The sequence below is a fragment of the Callospermophilus lateralis genome, chromosome X (genome assembly GCF_048772815.1).
Source record: "Callospermophilus lateralis isolate mCalLat2 chromosome X, mCalLat2.hap1, whole genome shotgun sequence".
Taxonomy (NCBI): domain Eukaryota; kingdom Metazoa; phylum Chordata; class Mammalia; order Rodentia; family Sciuridae; genus Callospermophilus; species Callospermophilus lateralis.
Genome location: NC_135325.1, coordinates 8,761,994 through 8,780,411, shown reverse-complemented (window position 1 = coordinate 8,780,411; position 18,418 = coordinate 8,761,994). Strand labels below are relative to the sequence as shown.

General features: G+C 34.0%; 1 protein-coding gene across 4 annotated transcripts in view; it reads left to right on the top strand.

Annotated features, from left to right (window-relative positions):
• Rps6ka3 (ribosomal protein S6 kinase A3) overlaps positions 1-18,418 on the top strand; it is a 115,040-nt gene that overhangs the window by 22,876 nt on the left and 73,746 nt on the right. For 2 of the 4 annotated variants that reach the window (XM_077107680.1, XM_077107678.1), the window contains exon 2: positions 6,378-6,434. In XM_077107680.1, the coding sequence (XP_076963795.1) occupies positions 6,393-6,434 (42 nt within the window). In that variant the 5' untranslated portion in view covers positions 6,378-6,392. Of the gene's footprint in view, positions 1-204; positions 293-6,377; positions 6,435-18,418 lie in introns of those variants that run through there. The other 2 variants (XM_077107679.1, XM_077107681.1) reach the window with 2 other exon arrangements.

Genomic DNA, 18,418 nt, shown 5'->3' with positions numbered 1-18,418 from the left:
CAAACTGGGGTCATACTGATAGTTTCGTATCCTTTTTAATTTAATATATTGCAAACATATTTTTGCATCATTAATTTTTCTTTGAGGCCCTAATTTTAACCATTTAATAGTATTCCTACATATTAATAGATGTATTATGATTTATTTAACCAGTCCCCTGTTGGTCATTTAGATTGTTTTCTATTTTTCAGTATAATGAGTATGATGAATATCACTGTACATAAGTCTTTATGCACATCTCTGATATTTCCTTAGGATAAATGAGGAGCTGATTCTTAATCCTGTCACGTTGGTAAGGATTATATACATTCCTTATTAAGAATATAAAATGCTTGTTTCTTATTGTTTCAATGTGATTGCATAGAAGATTCTTTGGATTCTGAACAATGTGATGTTATCTTAACCAAAGTTGGAGGGAGGTTTTTAATGCCTCATATTCGGCACCTTCATGATGAAACACCTGTTACATAAGCTTTGGGCAGGAAACCTCTGCTGATATCAGGAAGTTTGGGAAGGCAGATAATACTTGTGGAAACTTGAGGGTGGTTTAAAAAAAAAAAAGTGTGGTCCTTGCTTGTTCCTACAACCTGGGTCTCCATATAAGTACACTATGGCTCTGGACCCTTTCTTTTCTTCTTCCCTTCCTATTATTTCAGACTGTTTTTTCTTTGTCAGGTATCCTTTTCTGCCAGTGTTCATATGTACATTTCATTTATAGGTAAGAGAATGTCAGTAGTTGATATGTCTTAAAAAAGGTCAAGGTTGTATTTTATCAATCTGATCATTTATTCAGTCCTAGTATACTTGTACATGATGATCTGCTGGACTTGAAGAATTTTTTAACTTATATTCTTCAGAGATGTCACAATAGCCTGGGAATGTGCATGGTAACGTGCCATTACAGCAAAACAATCTGCTTAATAGGGTTTCTTAAAATGAATTTTTTTAAATTAAGGAAATATTCTTTTTAACATGTCAGCATTTCCCTGAAAAACACCTAGGAAATGCTCTAGAAGTCCTGAAACCTTGGTTCAGAATTACTGATTAAACTATTCTTTTCTAAACCTGGAAGATGATCTTAAGTGATAATTTTATACAATATTGAAGGTTGTTTTGAAAGTAATTCCTGCTGAAACTCAAGCAGTTTCCTTTATCTGATTTGTTCTGATGAGACCCATATTGTAGGTTATTCCAATTTGTGACTTTTTACACATTTCAGACTAACAAAATAAAGCATGATTAGCATTTCCTAACCTTTTTCAGTATTTCATATAATATTTGCATACATACAATCTGCCAGGCTCCAGTTTTTTTGGCTAGGAGACGACGTGGTGGGATGAGAGAGGATAAATACATTTGCCTCACTTTTAAACTGTTTTTTGGTCCATACTCATTCTTTAGTCACATTGTATAGAAATATAGCACACATATTAAAGATTGTTTCCACCCTAATTGGCAGGAAATTGACTGTAGTAAGTGGTAAAACAGGCATCTTTCCTATACTTCTTCATTGCTTTACATCTTTAGAAGTTATCTGAGAAATGTAAACATTACACAGCCATTTGAGGCAAATAGGGAAGAGAAGTAGCATTTACTGAGCGTCTCTGTCTGGTGGATCCTTTACAATATCCCTGTGAGATAAACATTATATGCATCTTATGAATGAAAAAATAGGCTCGAAATGTTAAGTAACTTATCCAAGTTCAAGTACTACACCAGTAAGTGACAGAGCTAAGGTTTACATCCAGTAAACACATCTTTAGAACACATGTTTTTATCTATTTGTTGCTTCTTTAGAGAAATACATTTTCCTGTTTAATAAGTACTGTTCCTTGAGCTTTGGGAACTATAGAATATACAGTATTGAGTCAGACTCTGCTAACCCATAGAACCTAATTGCTAATGAAAACTGGGTCATTTTTTCAAAAAGAAAATGTAAACTTTTCAACTGTAGAAGTAAATTTATGCACATTTCTAATAGATAACATTTGAATTCTTGTTTCAAAGATAGAAAAGTTTCATTGTAATGGAGATGCTTTTGGTAGAAAAAGCTTTGTAAAGTTTTTCAAATATGTATTATAATATCAACTTTCATATTTTCCTACTTTAAAAATTAAGTCATTCAAATTATATTTATTTATTTGGGGACTGGGGATTGAACTCGGGGGCACTGGTCCACTGAGCCACATCCCCAGCCCTATTTTGTATTTTATTTAGAGACAGGGTCTCACTGAGTTGCTTAGTGCCTCACTTTTGCTGAGGCTGGCTTTGAACTTGCGATCCTCCTGCCTCAGCCTCCTGAGCCGCTGGGATTATAGGCATGTGCCCCTGGGCGCGGCCAAAACTTAATTCTCCTAAATTTTTTGGTACCGGGGCTTAAACCCAGGGGTGTTTTACCACTGAGTTATATCCCTAGCCCTTTTTAGTTTTTATTTTGAGACAGGGTCTTACTAAGTTATTTGGGATCCTCCTGCTTCAGCCTCCTGAGTTGCTGGGATTACAGGCATGTGACACTGTACCTGGCAAATTGTTCAAAATTTTGAATCTTTGCTAAACTTAGAAAGGAAATCCATACTTTTGCAAACGGTAGAGAATAGAATACCTTTTAGATCATGTCTCACTTAATTTTTTTTATTAGATTGCTTTGTTTATACTGTTAGTTAGCTGGGTAGTTAAGAAAGTATATTGGAAATTTGTGGATGACATGAAGCTAAAAATAGTGACAAGGCTGATTGACAAATTTAGAATATAATCTCTAGAAACTGTAGCAATGGGTCAGAGGTGGAAAAGATGAATCAAGAATAAAATTAAAGTTGTATTCATGGAAGTAATAACAGGTAGGGATAGAAGATGCGGGGCTTAGTTGAGTATAAGTAAAGAAAATAAGTATTTAATCTACAGAAAACTCACTGAGAGTCAAAAGTGTGTTGTTCAGATACCAAAAGATGTGAATTGCATTTATATAAGTGTATTATCTAGGACAAGGGAGGTGTTATGCCCTTTACTCTGCATTGGTCTTACTAAGGTTGGAATGTTAATTCCATATACCATTCTTTAAGATGAATTGGCATTTACTCAGAAAAGAGGAGGGTGACAAGTCTTATCTAAAAGAACTAATAACAAAGACAGACTTGAGGAAACTTGAGTTATCTAGGAAAACTGAGATTCAGAGTAATTTATGGTCATAGTTGTAGATTTACTTCCTGTGAATTTGCAGATAGCCTACAGACAAGTTCTTCATTTGTTAACCATTTGTTAGTAATCCTTTTAAAGTGTATTTGTGGCTGAGGAAAGTTACTAGCAGTGCTTTTTCTGAGATAATGTAAAAGACTGCCTGATGAGCCTGCATTCTTATCCTGGTGGTATTCAAACATAGGCGATAACAAGGTAAAAAGAATTAAAGCACATGATGTGTAGTTAAAACAGAAGACATTTGAGATCCTTTACCAGTCCTAAGTATTTTAATTTCAAAATCAAAAGGACTTGATGGAGTATTATTTTATCTTCCTGAAACTACCTTAATAGTAATTTGCATTGGTACAGCTCTTTATCAAATGCTTTCTTATGAGTTATTTCAGTTTTGACTCAATAAATAAATCTTTGGGTAGATAGGGAAAACATCTCCATTTTGAACAGATACAGTAATAGGCTAAGAGAAAAGTCTCAAATCTCAAAGTTTGTAAGTGGCAGATCTCTGGTTCTACCTCTGATCTACCAATTCGAAATTCAGTGCTGTTTCTACTGTATTGGTTTGCTTTAAAATGAAGTTATAAATTGTGATACTTGTTATGAATACATTGAAAATTACAAGGAGCAGATGGTTGTCAAATTTTATTTCCAAAATAAAATTTTGGAAATTAGGAAAATGTAAGTGCAGTTCAAGTTAGACCAAGTATTACAAAAAAAAAAAAACCCAAATAATGAACAGACATTGAGCAGATTTGTGTTATAGAGGATAATGATTTACAATTAATGAGAAAATGTAGTTTGAGCTACTAGATGAGTGATGGTGCCACTCATTTAGATAGCAAATATAGGAGAGGGGGCAAGTTGGTGGGCCATAGGTAAGGTGATTGAATTTTGGACATAATAAAAATAACATTGATTACTAAATGCCAGGTATTATGCTTAGGGTTATATATATTTTATCTCATTTAATCTTCCACAACAACTCTCTGAAGATGAAACTTTAAAAATCTTCATTAGAGCTTAGATTAAGCTGTCCAAGGCTTCGTGATTAGTAGTAACAACAGGATTGTAAATGTATGTGTTTGACTCCAGAAACAGAGTTCTTAAGAGCTAGTTTAAGGTTTCTTTGGGGTGTTAGGATAAAGACAATCAGTAGCCAGTCAAGTAAAAAGTAGTAGCTTTTAGGAGAAAATAGTATCCTTGAGACAGTTGGATGTGTTTACCATAGAAATGGGCAATATTGTAGCCTCTGAAAATGTCTTAGGAAACTAAAGATGTTCTACCTGCCTCCCCAATTTTCCTGCACATTAGCACCATTTTTGTGCTAAATTTATAGTATTATATAGATATTAACTAACCCAGGAACATCCTCTGTGAGTGGGTAAAACTGAAGGGTACCCTTTGTATAAGTCAGTAGACATTCTAGGATGAAGGCCATATTTTATTTACCCTTTCTCTCCAGATCAGTACTTAGAACAGAGCATGAATGAGATGGAATGTATGAGATGGAAATAGGGATGGGAAGATTAGAGAGGAGGACAAATTCAGAGAAGCTGCCCCATGTGGTGAATGGAATAATAATAGGTGAGCTGCATTTATTTCCCAGTTTACAATTCTCATAAGACAGTTAGCTTAGATCTTTCTGTACTTGTTGAATTAATGAGTAGTCAAAGGACTACTCCTTTTTTCCAGGGAGGGAATGAGAGAAATCCCTGTGTTCCTGACTTCTGTTTGTTTGTTTTTTTTAAAATTACACAAGTAATACATATTCATTGTAGACATTGTAAACATATTAGAACATTCAAATAAGAAAACAAATAAACAATTTAAATTGTCTAAAATTCTACCACCCAGATAGCCACTGTTGACATTTTTGGTGTATATCCTTCCAGAGTTTTCCCCATACAAATATATGCATATTTGAATGTATATATTTGCTTAAAATGGGATCATTACAATTCATATTGTTTTGTAAACTCCTTTTTCACTTATTACATGTGACTGTCTTTCCATGTCAATAAATTACATCTTTATCATTATTTTTAATGACTGTATAGTATTCCATTATATGGATGTACCATAATATATATTTAACTAGTTCTCTATTGTTAGGAATTTAGGTTTCCAATTTGGAGTTCTTTTTGGAAAAAATTATGGTGAGCATTCTTGTATATATACATCTTTGTGCACTTGTCCATTTAAAAAAAAAAACAGAAGTAGAATCAATGAGACATTTCAGAATTTTGTTTTTTTTAATAGACATAGATTGCCCTTCTGAAAGGTTGTGCTGATTCACAGTTTTTCCAGTAGTTAATCCAGAATGTTCTTTTTTTCCATGCCCACTTTAGCATTGAGTGTTGCTGTTATTTGTAAACCATTATGTATTTGAAAGGCAAAAGGTATCTTTGGGTTAAATGCATTTTTGTGATTGGTACTAAGGCCTAATGAACTTTTTCCCCTGTTCATTTCTGTTGAGGTTCATGTTTTTTCTTACAGGTATGTTAAACAAAGCTCTTTATGTATCAAGGATATCAACCCTTTGTCATATGTTACTTTATTTTTTGTAATCAGTTTGTCTTTTATCTTTTTTTGGGTCTGGCAGAAGAAGTTTTAAAGTATTATGTATTCAGATGTCATTTTTTCCTTATTATTTCTAACCTCCTTACTCCATGATTATTATTCACCTATATTCTGAGACTTACATAATTTTATTTTTTGACATTTCAATGTTTAATCCATCTGAAATTTATTTTGATGTAGAAATTAAGCTTAGTTATCTCTGAAATAATCAATGTTTCCCTGATTAATTTTTAATAAAGTTGGAGTTTAGAATGTGTTTTGCCATACATAATGTTGTAAATGCTCTTTGGTGAGGCTTAACTAAGACCATTTGCAATGCATTTAACTATTGAAATAAACTCAAGGGCTCACCTGGAAAGGTAGTCATCATTTGTTATATTATTTCATGGGAAAATATTTTTTATAATTTCAAATAATTAGTTTACAGAAGAACTTTTGAAGCACAACCTGTTGGCAAATTTGCAACTGCATTCTTAGATGGTGGTTCTATTTCATTAGAGCACTATAGAGAAAATATTTCTGAATTAGTGTTTTTTTTTTTTTTGTCTTCATTTAACTTTGATGTGAAATCTGTTTTGGTAACTTTCTACTTGATGTGCTTTTCACAGAATGGACAGCAAATTATGGATGAACCTATGGGAGAGGAGGAGATTAATCCACAAACCGTAAGTAGAATATTGTATCACAAGGGATAGAGACAAATCAGATGCCACAAAATTATTCTTATTTTTAAACTGAGCAAAGCAATCATTTTACAGTATTAGAAACTTGTCACTATCTCACATTGAATTTACCTGTGCATGTGTCAGAGGGCACTGTGGATTTAACCAAGGGGCATTTTACCACTGAGCTACACACCACCTTTTTTAAAAATTCACTTTCCCATGTTTAAAACCATCTCTTTATTTTGATGTGTGTGTGTGTGTGTGTGTGTGTGTGTGTGTGTGTGTGTTGCCAGATATTGAACCCAGGGTCTGCTGCATGCTAGGCAAGCAGGCGCTCTGCCACTGAGCTATACCCCATCCCTACACCAGCCTTTTAAAAAATTTTCTAAATTTGAAAGAGGGTTCTGCTAAAATGCACAGACTGGACTTAAACTTGATCCTCTTGCTTTTGCCTCCTGCATTGCTAGGATTACAGGCGTGTACTCAGCCCAAAACATATTTTTAAATATGTCAGTGACTTTTATAAAAAGTCATGACTGACTTTTAAGAGAATAATAAAACACATTGCTTTATATTGTTAAGTTTTTTATTAATGCATTATAGCTTATTTTAAATATCAAACTGACCATAAATTTATTAATAAATATATAGAAAGATCATAATTTACAGAATTATTTAACATAGAAAGTAGATATCAGCCATTTCCTCACCTGTTTATTTTTTGTCATTTTATTACTGAATCACCAGCACTTAGAGCCAATATCTGGTACACAATGGACACTTGTTAAATATTACATAAATGAATTAAAAAATTGTTCCCAACCTCCCCCACAAAATAACCATATCTGCAGCTTAGTTGTTAATCTTGCTATTATACACATAAGACAAATATTATTTATGTTTACAAAATAATTTGAGCTTCATTTTCTCTGAAAATACGTGTGTTGCACAACTTGGTCTTTTCATTCAATATCTTCTTATGACAGTATATATAGATCTCTTTTTAAATGGTTACCTAGTTTTCTAATTTTATCCTATTTGTTTTTGTCAACTTGTGTTTGATTAGATGTACTCTTAGTAAAAGATGAGGTGAAACTAAGGATATGGACATATAAATTTCAAAAGACTTTACCAAATTGCTCTTTTAAAAGATTGTAAAAATTTCAGTGTATAAGTACTAGTTCAACCATTCCCTATTCAATACTAGATATTATCAGAAAATATTTATTTCATCAGTCTAAATAAATAATAGTTTCTCATTTTAATTTGTATCTCAGTTGATTATTTGATTAAATATCCACACATTATTGATTGACCCATGTATTCTATCATTTACCCATTTTTCTTTTTGGTTATTTGTTGTTTTTTTATTTGTCTGTATAATCTCTGAATATATTCTGAATATTAACTCCATATCTGTTGAATACCTTTGAATTATTTTATCCCTTTTTTTTGAACATTGATTTTGTCTTTCATTGTATGTATACAGAAGTTTTCATTTTTAAATGGTCACATCTGGCTTTTGGTTTCATGTTTTAGTTAGAATATCCTTCTTTGCACCACAGTTATAAAAATATACTCTTACATTTTCATCTACTACTATCTTTGGGTTTTATTGTTTGCGGATTTTGTTTGTTTGTTTGATTTGGCTTGGGTTTTGCATTTAGATCTGTGATCCACTTGGAATTTTAGTATCTCATATGAGGCAGAAATCTAATTTTTCTTTCTAAATAGTCCACTTTCTTAATCCTTATTTATTGAATAAATAAAATTCATTCTTTTCTCACTCTTTTGAGATACCTCTCATCATATTTAAAATTGTGTTATACCCCAAATATAACTATTCTAGGGCCGCCATAACAAATTACCACAAACCGGGTGGCTTTAAGTGACAGAAATTTATTATCTCATAGTTTTAGAAGTCTGAAATCAAGTTTTTTTTATATGTGGCAAGGCAAGCCTTCCCACTGTTTTACTTTTCAAAATTGTAGTCTTATGCATTTAATTTTCCAGATTAAACTTTACAATCAATTTGTCAGTTACTCCCTGAAAAATATATTTGGATTTTTGTTAGAATTGCATTAAATTTATAGATTAACATGGAAAAAAATAATAAAGTTGAGTCTTCACATCCAGAAACAACACTTATCCTGATATTCTTTTATCAAAATTTCATAGCTTGTGACATAGTTCTTATGCATTTCCTATTAAGGTAATTTGTAGTAGATTTTATGTTGTAAACAGGATTTTGTGCTATGTCTTTCATCTGGATATTGCCAGTATGTATGTACATATATATACAGTTATGTGTTTCTATAGGCTTTTTAACATTTGGGAAAGTTTACTTTTCAGAAATCAGATTGTCATGGACCTTATGTCATCTAGGGAAGAGTGAGACCAATTTACTCTTCTGCTTTAAAAACTCCTGAGTAGTTTTGTGCTTTCTTTAAATAAAGTTTAAACTCTTCAGTATGAATGACCATGCAGTGCATTATAAGTTCTTTACATACTTCTTTCCACATCCTCTCTGGCCATCCACCTAACGCATTAGCTTCTCTTTTGCGTCTGGGCTTTCATAGGTGATGTTCTTTCTTTCATATTTTTTTCTTACCAACCCCCTCCATTTAATTCCTAGTCATCCTTAAAGTCCAAGTTTATATATAATTTCAATGGATACATCTTCCCAAGACAATTACCACTTCCAATTCTGACATTTTTCTTTGTGCCACTATACCAGCTTGTGTATACCCTAATGGCAATACCACACCAGATCCCATTTACTTGTCTGTATTCCCTACCAAACTGTGAGCTGCAGTGACCTAGTCTGACTTATTCCTTGTTTGTAGTACCCCATTGCTATTAAGTATTTTATAATTAAATGAAAGTATGGGTTTATTTTAGCTACCATAGGGACCCATACATGAGGCCTTGTGCCTGGGGCTACCTTCAAATTTGGTCTAGATTTCTACCCACTCCCAAACCATTTGAGGCGTTTTATTTCAATGGTCTATAGTATGTATTTACGTGTAAGCAGGTGTAAAAACAGTCAGTGTTAATATTGATTTTCCTGATTTCAACTGCCTTGTTTCTTTTTTTAAATATTCCTTTGGAAGGGAAACCTCCAAACCTTCTATTCTCTCTAGGCTAAAATTAAAGCATTATTATATGGCTTTATTATATGGCTTGTATTTTTTTATGGCATTAGTAGCTCTTAAACCTGTGGAAGAAAAAAAATGCATTCTAGAGATAGGTAGAAAGGTACAGGACAAACATATTACTAGTAACTTGGATAAAGTTGTTCGGCAGATCATTCCAGATTTTAAAAATTAGGGTTTGGTATCAGATAAAGCCCTAGTATTTAATATTACTTTAATGGTATTAAATATAAAATATTGTCAAAATGTATATTAATCTTATACTTTTAAACTGTTCTTGCCTCTGATACACAATCAGAAGTTTTGTCAACTAATAATTTACATGATGAAAGTTGAAATGTTGTATTAGTTATCTATTTAGTGAATTACATTATTTCAAACTAGCTGATTATGGTAAGTATGGTAGCATATGCCTATAACCCCAGCAATTTGCAAATTCCATGCCAGCCTGGGCAATTACCCCATCTCAAAGAATAAAAAATAGTAGAGCTACAATCTCTGGGTTCAGTCCCCAATGCTGAAAAAAGAAATTACTCAAACTTAGGGCCCTATTTAAAACTATACATATTTATTATCTCAGTTTCTGTGGGCAAGAAATCTAGGCATAGCATAACTAGATCTTTTGGCTCAGAGACTCTCCTAGACTGCAGTCAAGATGCTGGCCAAGGATAGAGCCTCATCTAAAACTTGACTGGGGAAAGAGCTGTTTTCAAGCTCATATGGTCATTGGCCCAGATTCCTAGCCCACAGAAACTGAGAGATAATAAATATAATAGGGAACTTGTCAACTGGTGGGTGTTCTTGTAGATTGGTTGATCCCTTTTCCATGGGCTAGAATGCAAGGTAGTGATGATAAGCCAGTTTTGACCAAGACAAGACAGTCGAGAGAACAGAGTAAAAACATGAGAGAAGAGACGAGAGTCCCTTAATAATCTAATTATCTAGTGACACCTCTTCACCCTAAACTACCCACTTACCTATGAACCACTCTTTGAGAAAGACAAATAGCCACCTTGTTTGCATAATTGCATTTTGGAGTGTTTTTCTTACAGCACATTAGTCTTTATGTAACCAATTCTAGTCATTGATTAACCAAGTACTTAATATATATTCAGTGCCAGGTATTCTGCTACCTTGTTAGAGGCACAAAAGCATATAAGGAAACTTGTAATTTTAAAATGACAAAATAATGCTGTTTTGGTCCTCTTCTCTGGGAAGTTATCACCCAAAACAAAAAGGTGAAAAAGAAACATAAACCTAATCTTTGAAATCAGAAAATTTCTATAACTTGAACAAGATATAATATGAAAAGTAGATGGAGCTGGGCATGGTAGCACATACCTGTAATCTCTGCTACCATGGAAGGTGAGGCAGGAGGATTGCAAGTTTGAGACCATCCTGGGAAACTTAGTGAGACCTTTTCTCAAAATAAAAAAAAAAAAAAAAGGCTAGAGGTATAACTCGGTGGTAGAGTACCCCATAGTTTATTCCCCAATACCACAAAACAGCAACAACAAAAAAGTTATAAAGAAAACCAGAGAGGCTCTAGACTTGGGGATCTCAGGCACAGTAGGAGCTATGGTGAGGCACTGGGCTAGAAACAGGGAGGTCAAGTAAATCCTACTACTGAATGGTGATAGAGCCCCACTCTACCCACAGGTCCATGTCTTCCTGGCAGGAGAGTGGGGTGACCTTACCTGAAGAAATTTGTAAAGACTTCCTACTTGGCTGATAAACCTACAAGAAAGCTTTCCAGTTGACCAGGCCCAGAACATCCAAGCCATTTCTACTGCCTGACACACAAACATTCACCTTCCCTTTCTCCCCCTGCCTTTTTTTCTTTTTCTTTTTTTGAGGTGGAGGTCTCACTATGTTCCCAGGCTGGCCAGGTACTCCTGGGATTGAGCTAGCCTGCCTCAGCCTCTCAAGTAGCTAAGACTGTAAGTGTGCAGTGCTTTACTCTGAAAAAGCCAAATATCAGATGTTTGAGGAAGGCTTCCAACATGAAAGAGTAATTTTAGAGGAATAGACAATACAAGATAAAGAAAAATGAAAAGCTAATGTGTTTGAATTGATTCCTTAAAATAGAAGGTTTGCTATTTCTTTTTAAAAATCATAAAAATATACTTTTAGAAATTAAACGTTATAGGAATGTTTTACATTTTAGTAGAATATTTAGAAGCTACAGTAGAGGAAAACTCTCCCAAAATAAATAGTATGACAGAGAGATTAAGAAAAAAAGAAAGAGCAATCTCCTATTTAACAAAGAGGAATTCCAAAACAAGGTATATGGAAATAAATAAACAAAATAAAGGTAAAAAACACCAGGAATAAAGGGAAGGCCCTAAAAGTTTTACAGATTTTTAAAAATCATATATAAAGGATTGAGGGCTGGGGATGTGGCTCAAGCGGTAGCGCGCTCGCCTGGCATGCGTGCGGCCCAGGTTCGATCCTCAGCACCACATACAAACAAAGATGTTGTGTCCGCCAAATACTAAAAAATAAATATTAAAATTCTTTCTCTCTTTCTTTAAAAAAAAAGGATTGAATATAAGAATATTATTAGATTTTTCAATATTGAAGTTAGAAAACAATAATGCCTTTAAAATGCTTAGTGAAAATGATTGATTATTAACTAAGATATTTTCAGACATCACCTATTTTAGGAAGTTGCTAGAAAAAGGGCTCCACCACACTGGAGAGTTGTTAACTAAGAAAAAAAATGAGATGTGGTATTCAGGAAACAAAGGATCCAACACTACAAGCCTGATGAATAAAGGAGGCTTCAGAAGACTAGTTCATTCAGTAGGCTCAGAGAGTACTCAATTCAAATTGTAGCAGACAGACAGATGGCTCCAGCAATGCTGTCCTCCAGAGCTGGGGGTGGGGGTTGTACTAGTATAGAAGTGATGAATTCTCCAGTAGATTGGAATATTGAAAATTCGCTGGAGAGGCTGTTGCAGGGTGGGAAAATTCTGAGAGATAAAAAGAAAACAAGTTTTGGGGCTGGGGATGTGGCTCAAGCGGTAGCGCACTCGCCTGGCATGCGTGCAGCCCGGGTTCGATCCTCAGCAGCACATACAAAGATGTTGTGTCTGCCAAAAACTTTTTAAAAAAATTAAATAAATATTAAAAATATTCTCTTTTTTAAAAAAAGAAAACAAGTTTTAAAACAAAGCAACTATAAGAGAAGAGCAAAAGTTGTACACTGGAAAAATAAGAAATGTAACTAAAGTACCTCATCAATGAGCAATGTTTAAATAGACACACGAATTGCAAAGACTAATGGACTTAACCAAAATTGGCAATAGGAATGCTAAGTCATCTACATAATAGTATGTCTAAAAGTAATATCTGAAATTAATGAGAAAGTACTATTAAGTTGTTATTTATCACATAGAGGTAAATATCAGAGGGAACTACAAAAAAGAGTTGAAAGGGTACCAAGAGTGTGGGGTACTGTTGCTTTTCAGTTATAAGCCTAGTAGCAATCTTTGACCCTTTAACCTTCTTTTAGTTTTAGTTGGACACTATACCTTTATTTTATTTTTTTTAATGTGGTGCTAAGGATCGAACCCAGACCTTTGAACATGCTAAGTGAGTGCTCTACTGCTGAGCCACAACCTCAGCCCTGACCCTTTAACCTTTGATGACAATTTAACTAAAATTTTAGAAGTAGGTATAACCTGTGTAAGAAAATGAAAATTCACAGAAGACATGAAACTTAACTTGAGGTTTGAAGAATAGATAAAGAGTTTTTGAGAAGTAAGTCTTAATATTGGGGTGAAAGCATTCTCATGGGAAATGGTATAAACAGAAGCCAAAGTTAGGGGCAGGGTGATGAGATATGTTAGAGGTAATTAAATTGGTTTGCCTAAAAGGATAAACATAAAGGATAGCCCGCCTTCTCTGGAATATAAAATATCTTTACCTAGTCCTTCTTGATATATTGAGATAGTCAATGGAATGTCTCCTGAATAGATCTCCTAGGTTTCTATTTCTGGTAGAGTTATTTTGTTTTGATTGGATTTTTCCTTTATCCATACCTCATCTTTCCTGTTTCCCTTTGGTCTTTGCCCCAAAATCTGCTTCTCCCATCCATATCTTAGATCCCCTTGTCTTCCATCCTCTGGAACTTTAATGCTGTTTTCCTTCCTTCTGACTTTCTAAAGGTTCAATCCTTTCCGGTCTTCACCCATCTAAAGTGAGTATTTTATGTATCTCATAAAATAGAAGAAAATTTGTCCCACTAAATTGATCTATACCAGAAGATTAACCATCATCACCTTCTTCCTTCCCCAGTAATGTTTGCTTGTTAACCCATATTGATGCATAGTTAGTTTAATTTCTCACACAATTAACTTAATGCTAACCAGTACCCTTTGTTTTCTCTGATTTCTGTGAGACTAGGGAGGGAGACTGCCTCCATAGTAGAAGTTAGAATGCCCCTTATAGCACTTCAAAATGAGTTATACTCCATGTATATATAATATGTCAAAATACACTCTACTGTCATGTATACCTAAAAAGAACAACAACAAAAAACACAGCTACCTAAACTCCAAAATTGTCTATCCTTTCTCATCTGGCCACAGGAATCCTTGCTCTGTGTGATCCAGGCTGAAGAAATAGGGAGGGAGTCTTAACTGTTGAGGTACCCTTGGTTATCAAAGAAGAATTAAAACAATATCCTGCATAATGAGGAAATAGTTCTCTTAACAGTTGATGCAATACCAGCAAAGTTCCTTTTGAGAATTGAAAATTTAAGGAGACAAATAAGTACCTAGCACAAAGTAAGAGCTTAATAAGTGTTAATTTCCCTGTCCTCTTCCTTCCAGAGACTGTTCACCAGGGATAAAATATCCCCCCTTAGGAACCAAGATGATAGCCAGTAATTTTTTGGCTGACAATAGGCCTAGCCGTCAGGCAAAATTGTGAAATGAGTTGTTTTCCCTTAACTTGATCCTTTGACCCTCTCATTCTTCTTTCATTCATTTATATATAAATAAGATAAACGCTATTTGGTATTTGCCCAGTCTGGCCCCAAACTCTTGGGCTTAGGCAATCCTCCTGTCTCAGCCTCTTCCTCTTGAGTAGCTAGAACTAAAGACTCCCCTCTGTTTATTTCTTTTTTTCATAGCTCTTATGTCATAGTCATGGGCATAATTGTTAAGAATTAGAGAAAACTTTTAAAAGTAGTACAGAATGAGTATCCTTAATCTGAAATTACAAAATGCTTTAAAATCCAAAACTATTTGAGTACTCAAACAGTGCCACAAGTAGAAAATTCCACATCTGACTTCATGTGACAGACTGCAATAAAATTGTAGGTACACTAAAAATATTACATTTTGAGGTTTAGATTTGTGTCCCATCTCCAGGATTTCTCATTATGAATTTGTAAATGTTCTCAATTTTTTATATATTTTTAGTTATACATGGACACAATGTCTTTATTTTGTTTGTTTATTTTTATGTGGTGCTGAGGCTCAAACCCAGTGCCTCTGTCATTAAGGCACAACCCCAACCCTGTTTGTTTGGTTTTTTTTTTTGGTTTGTTTTTGTTTTTAATCCAAAACAGTTTTGGCCCAAGCATTTTGGATAAATGTTACTCAACCAGTAGTGGTAAAACTGGTTTAAAAAGAGAGTGCAGATGATCTTAAAAACCAGATTAATTAATAGCATCTCCTGCTCTTTTCAAATCCCCTGAAATCCTGCTGGGCTGGTAGCACTAGTTTTTTTTTTTTTTTTTTTTTGTTTGTTTTTCCATATTCCACTTATACTGTTATTCTACCTATTGTTCATATAGTAACCATAAAGCTCCAGTGATGTGTCTGATGCTCTTCATAAAATCCAGTTTCTGCTTACCTGCTGGTTTTCCCCCCATTTCCTTAAAACTTCCCTCAAACTGCCTTTATACTTGCATCTGAGCATCTAGAATGATACTCATAGCTATGAGTCTAACACATACTTAATTCTCTCTCATAGTCATTGTAGTTCAAGCACAAAATAAACAATAGAAAGAGAAACACTAGCAGAGTAGGACAATAGCTATTCAACACAGGAAAATATTATATGGTCGTCACTGGCAGAGAAAAATTTTGGCATTATAAATTAATAATACTTATTGACTGTATAGAATGTTGTCTGTTCTCTCATTGGCTGAGACTATATTTTAGTACTCAGCTTGGGGAAAAATAATCTAGTAGATTTAAGTATATACCACTTAGGAAAATATTTCTGAGAAAAGTAGCATTATAATTAGCACTGTATGGTGACAATAAATAGGGTATGTTTGTAGTAGGAAGAATTTCCAAGCATGTAAGTCTTCCCTTTGCTATTTTTTGGCTTTCTTTCAGGGCTATTTTCTCCTTTCCTGGTATCCCTTTTCTCCACCCCTAAGATCTTTAAAAAAAAATTTTTTTTTCATGCCTTGCTTCCTTCATATGGTGCCTCTAATTCAAACTCACTTCTCCTATCCTCTTGTGTATTCATCACAATACCCATTTCTTAAGGTTGAGTGATCTCATCTATTTGGAAAGAAAGTGGTGTGATTTAATTAAATTATGTTCAAATATGAATGGTTGGCTGAGTCAACCTGAAATATGGGCATATGGAAAGTTGTAACCCCTTTACCTAAATGAATATTTTAATTTAACTCTTTTAGACAAGCATGACTAAGTAAAAAGAATTTCAGGTTACGCAGGAAAAAAATGTGTGGACAGGAGAAGAATAATATTGCTGTCTACTGCAAGATTCTTATCTGGGACAATGGTGCTGCTGCCCCTTGCCCTGTGTTCTTGCCTATGGGAAAGACTGAAAATGGAACACAGCATGCTTTTCAGAGACAGGGTCTTAGAAGAAAGCCTTCTCAGTGCTCTAGGAAACTACTACCATTTGATTCAAGTTAATCACCTTTATGAAATTTATTTCCCATCTCAGATTTAAAACCTTAAAATCTTAGCACTTTTTGCATTAGCTATTGATATGTATGCTAGAGAAGCTCTTGCACATAAATGGCAATCCTTAGATATTAAAACCCTTTAGTATTTGAAAAACTGGGTAATTCATACAAATACAGATTTTTTTCCTTCTCCTTTCATCCAAAGGAATCAGTTGAAAGCATGTTCAGGGCTTGGGATTTAGCTCATTGATAAAGTACATACCCACCATGCATAAGGCCCTTGGTTCATCCCCAACACTGAAAACAAATTAAAGAACATGTCAATTTTAATTTTCTATTGTGGGAGTTGATTCTTTTCTCCAGAAGGATTCATCTGTCACAGGGTCATGAAGATGATTGATAGTTGCGTTTAACTGTGGTTAGGGTCCTACCAACAAGTACATATTGCAGAAAATTTTTTAGGAACTCTGCTATGGACATTTTACTGAATCCTCTTGCTACAGGATCTTATCAAAAGATTGAGCACCTCCTGGTATTTTGCCAGCTACTGACTATTCACATGAACTCTCCTTCAGATTGAATTGCTTGGTTATATTTCTACCAATATCACACCACTTCCTCTTCTAATCTGTAAAGACTTGTGCAGCAGGCTATCTATCTTCTTTCTAAGCTTCATTATCTTCATCTGTAGTATGGATAATAGTACTTCCTTACTATAGTGGAAATTAACAGATAATTTCATGTGAAACATGGTACCTAGAATATAGTACTATCTTAATATGATAGTTATTCTTTGAAAGAAAACTTCATTAACAAATGAGTTAATTCAAATAAAGTAATTAAGAACTCTGAAAAAACGCAAAAGAAAAAAACTACAAAGTAAACCTATAAAAAGCAGAAGGAAGAAGTTCAATATAAATTCCAAATCAGTTAATTAGAAAACAGCGAGGCGGGAGGGGGGAGCAAATGTACCACATTAGGAAAGCAAAACAGGATATAACCACAGATAGGAAGGAGATTAAAACATCATAACAACTGAAATATTTAGAGATGAAATGATATAATGTCTGGTATTTGCTTCAAAATAATTATGGGAGTAGAGGGAAGTGAGTATATGAAAAGATTGGTCATGAGTTGAAAGTTATAAAAGCTGAATGTTGGACACACGAGGGATTGTTAAACTAGTCTGTCTACTTTTGGGTATGCTTGAAATCTTCCTGAAGATCAGTTTCAAAAACTAAATAACAAGTGTAACAGTATACTAATGTGAAAGTCTTGCTGAAATATGTGGTTGTTTTCTTCTGGGGGATTGGGTTATTTGGGGTTTGAGGGTTTTTTTTGTTCTGTTTGTTTTGTGGTACTAGGGATTGAACCAAGGGGTGCTCTACCACTGAGCTACATCCACAGCCTTTTTAATTTTTTTTTTAAATTTTGAGACAAAGTCTCCCTAAATTGCCCAAGCTGACCTTGAACTTTAAATCCTCTTGCCTCAGCCTCCAGAGCAGCTGGAATTATAGGAGTGTGCCGCCATGCACAGCTTGAAATATATGGTTTTTAAGGAAAATTTAAATTATTTCATTTGAGAATGGCAAGAAAAACTGACTATAGCAATGACCATGGGAGAAATTTAAATCACTAGAAACCTTGTAAACTTTCAAGAAATAGATCACTCCTGTGCTCTTTAAGTTGACTCCCCAACAAACAAAATTTGCATTGCATCTAGTTTCTTTTATAAAGTTAGTATAGCTTTGAAATTGAATGTTAGCACAGAAAAGGAAACCATGCACTAATTCCATTAATGAGTAAAGCTGCAAAATCTTAATATTTACAAATATAAATACTTATATTATAAATAAAGTATGGAATTATATTAAAACAATGGATTTTCTCCAGAAATACAAGTATAGGTCAATATTAGGAAGTGT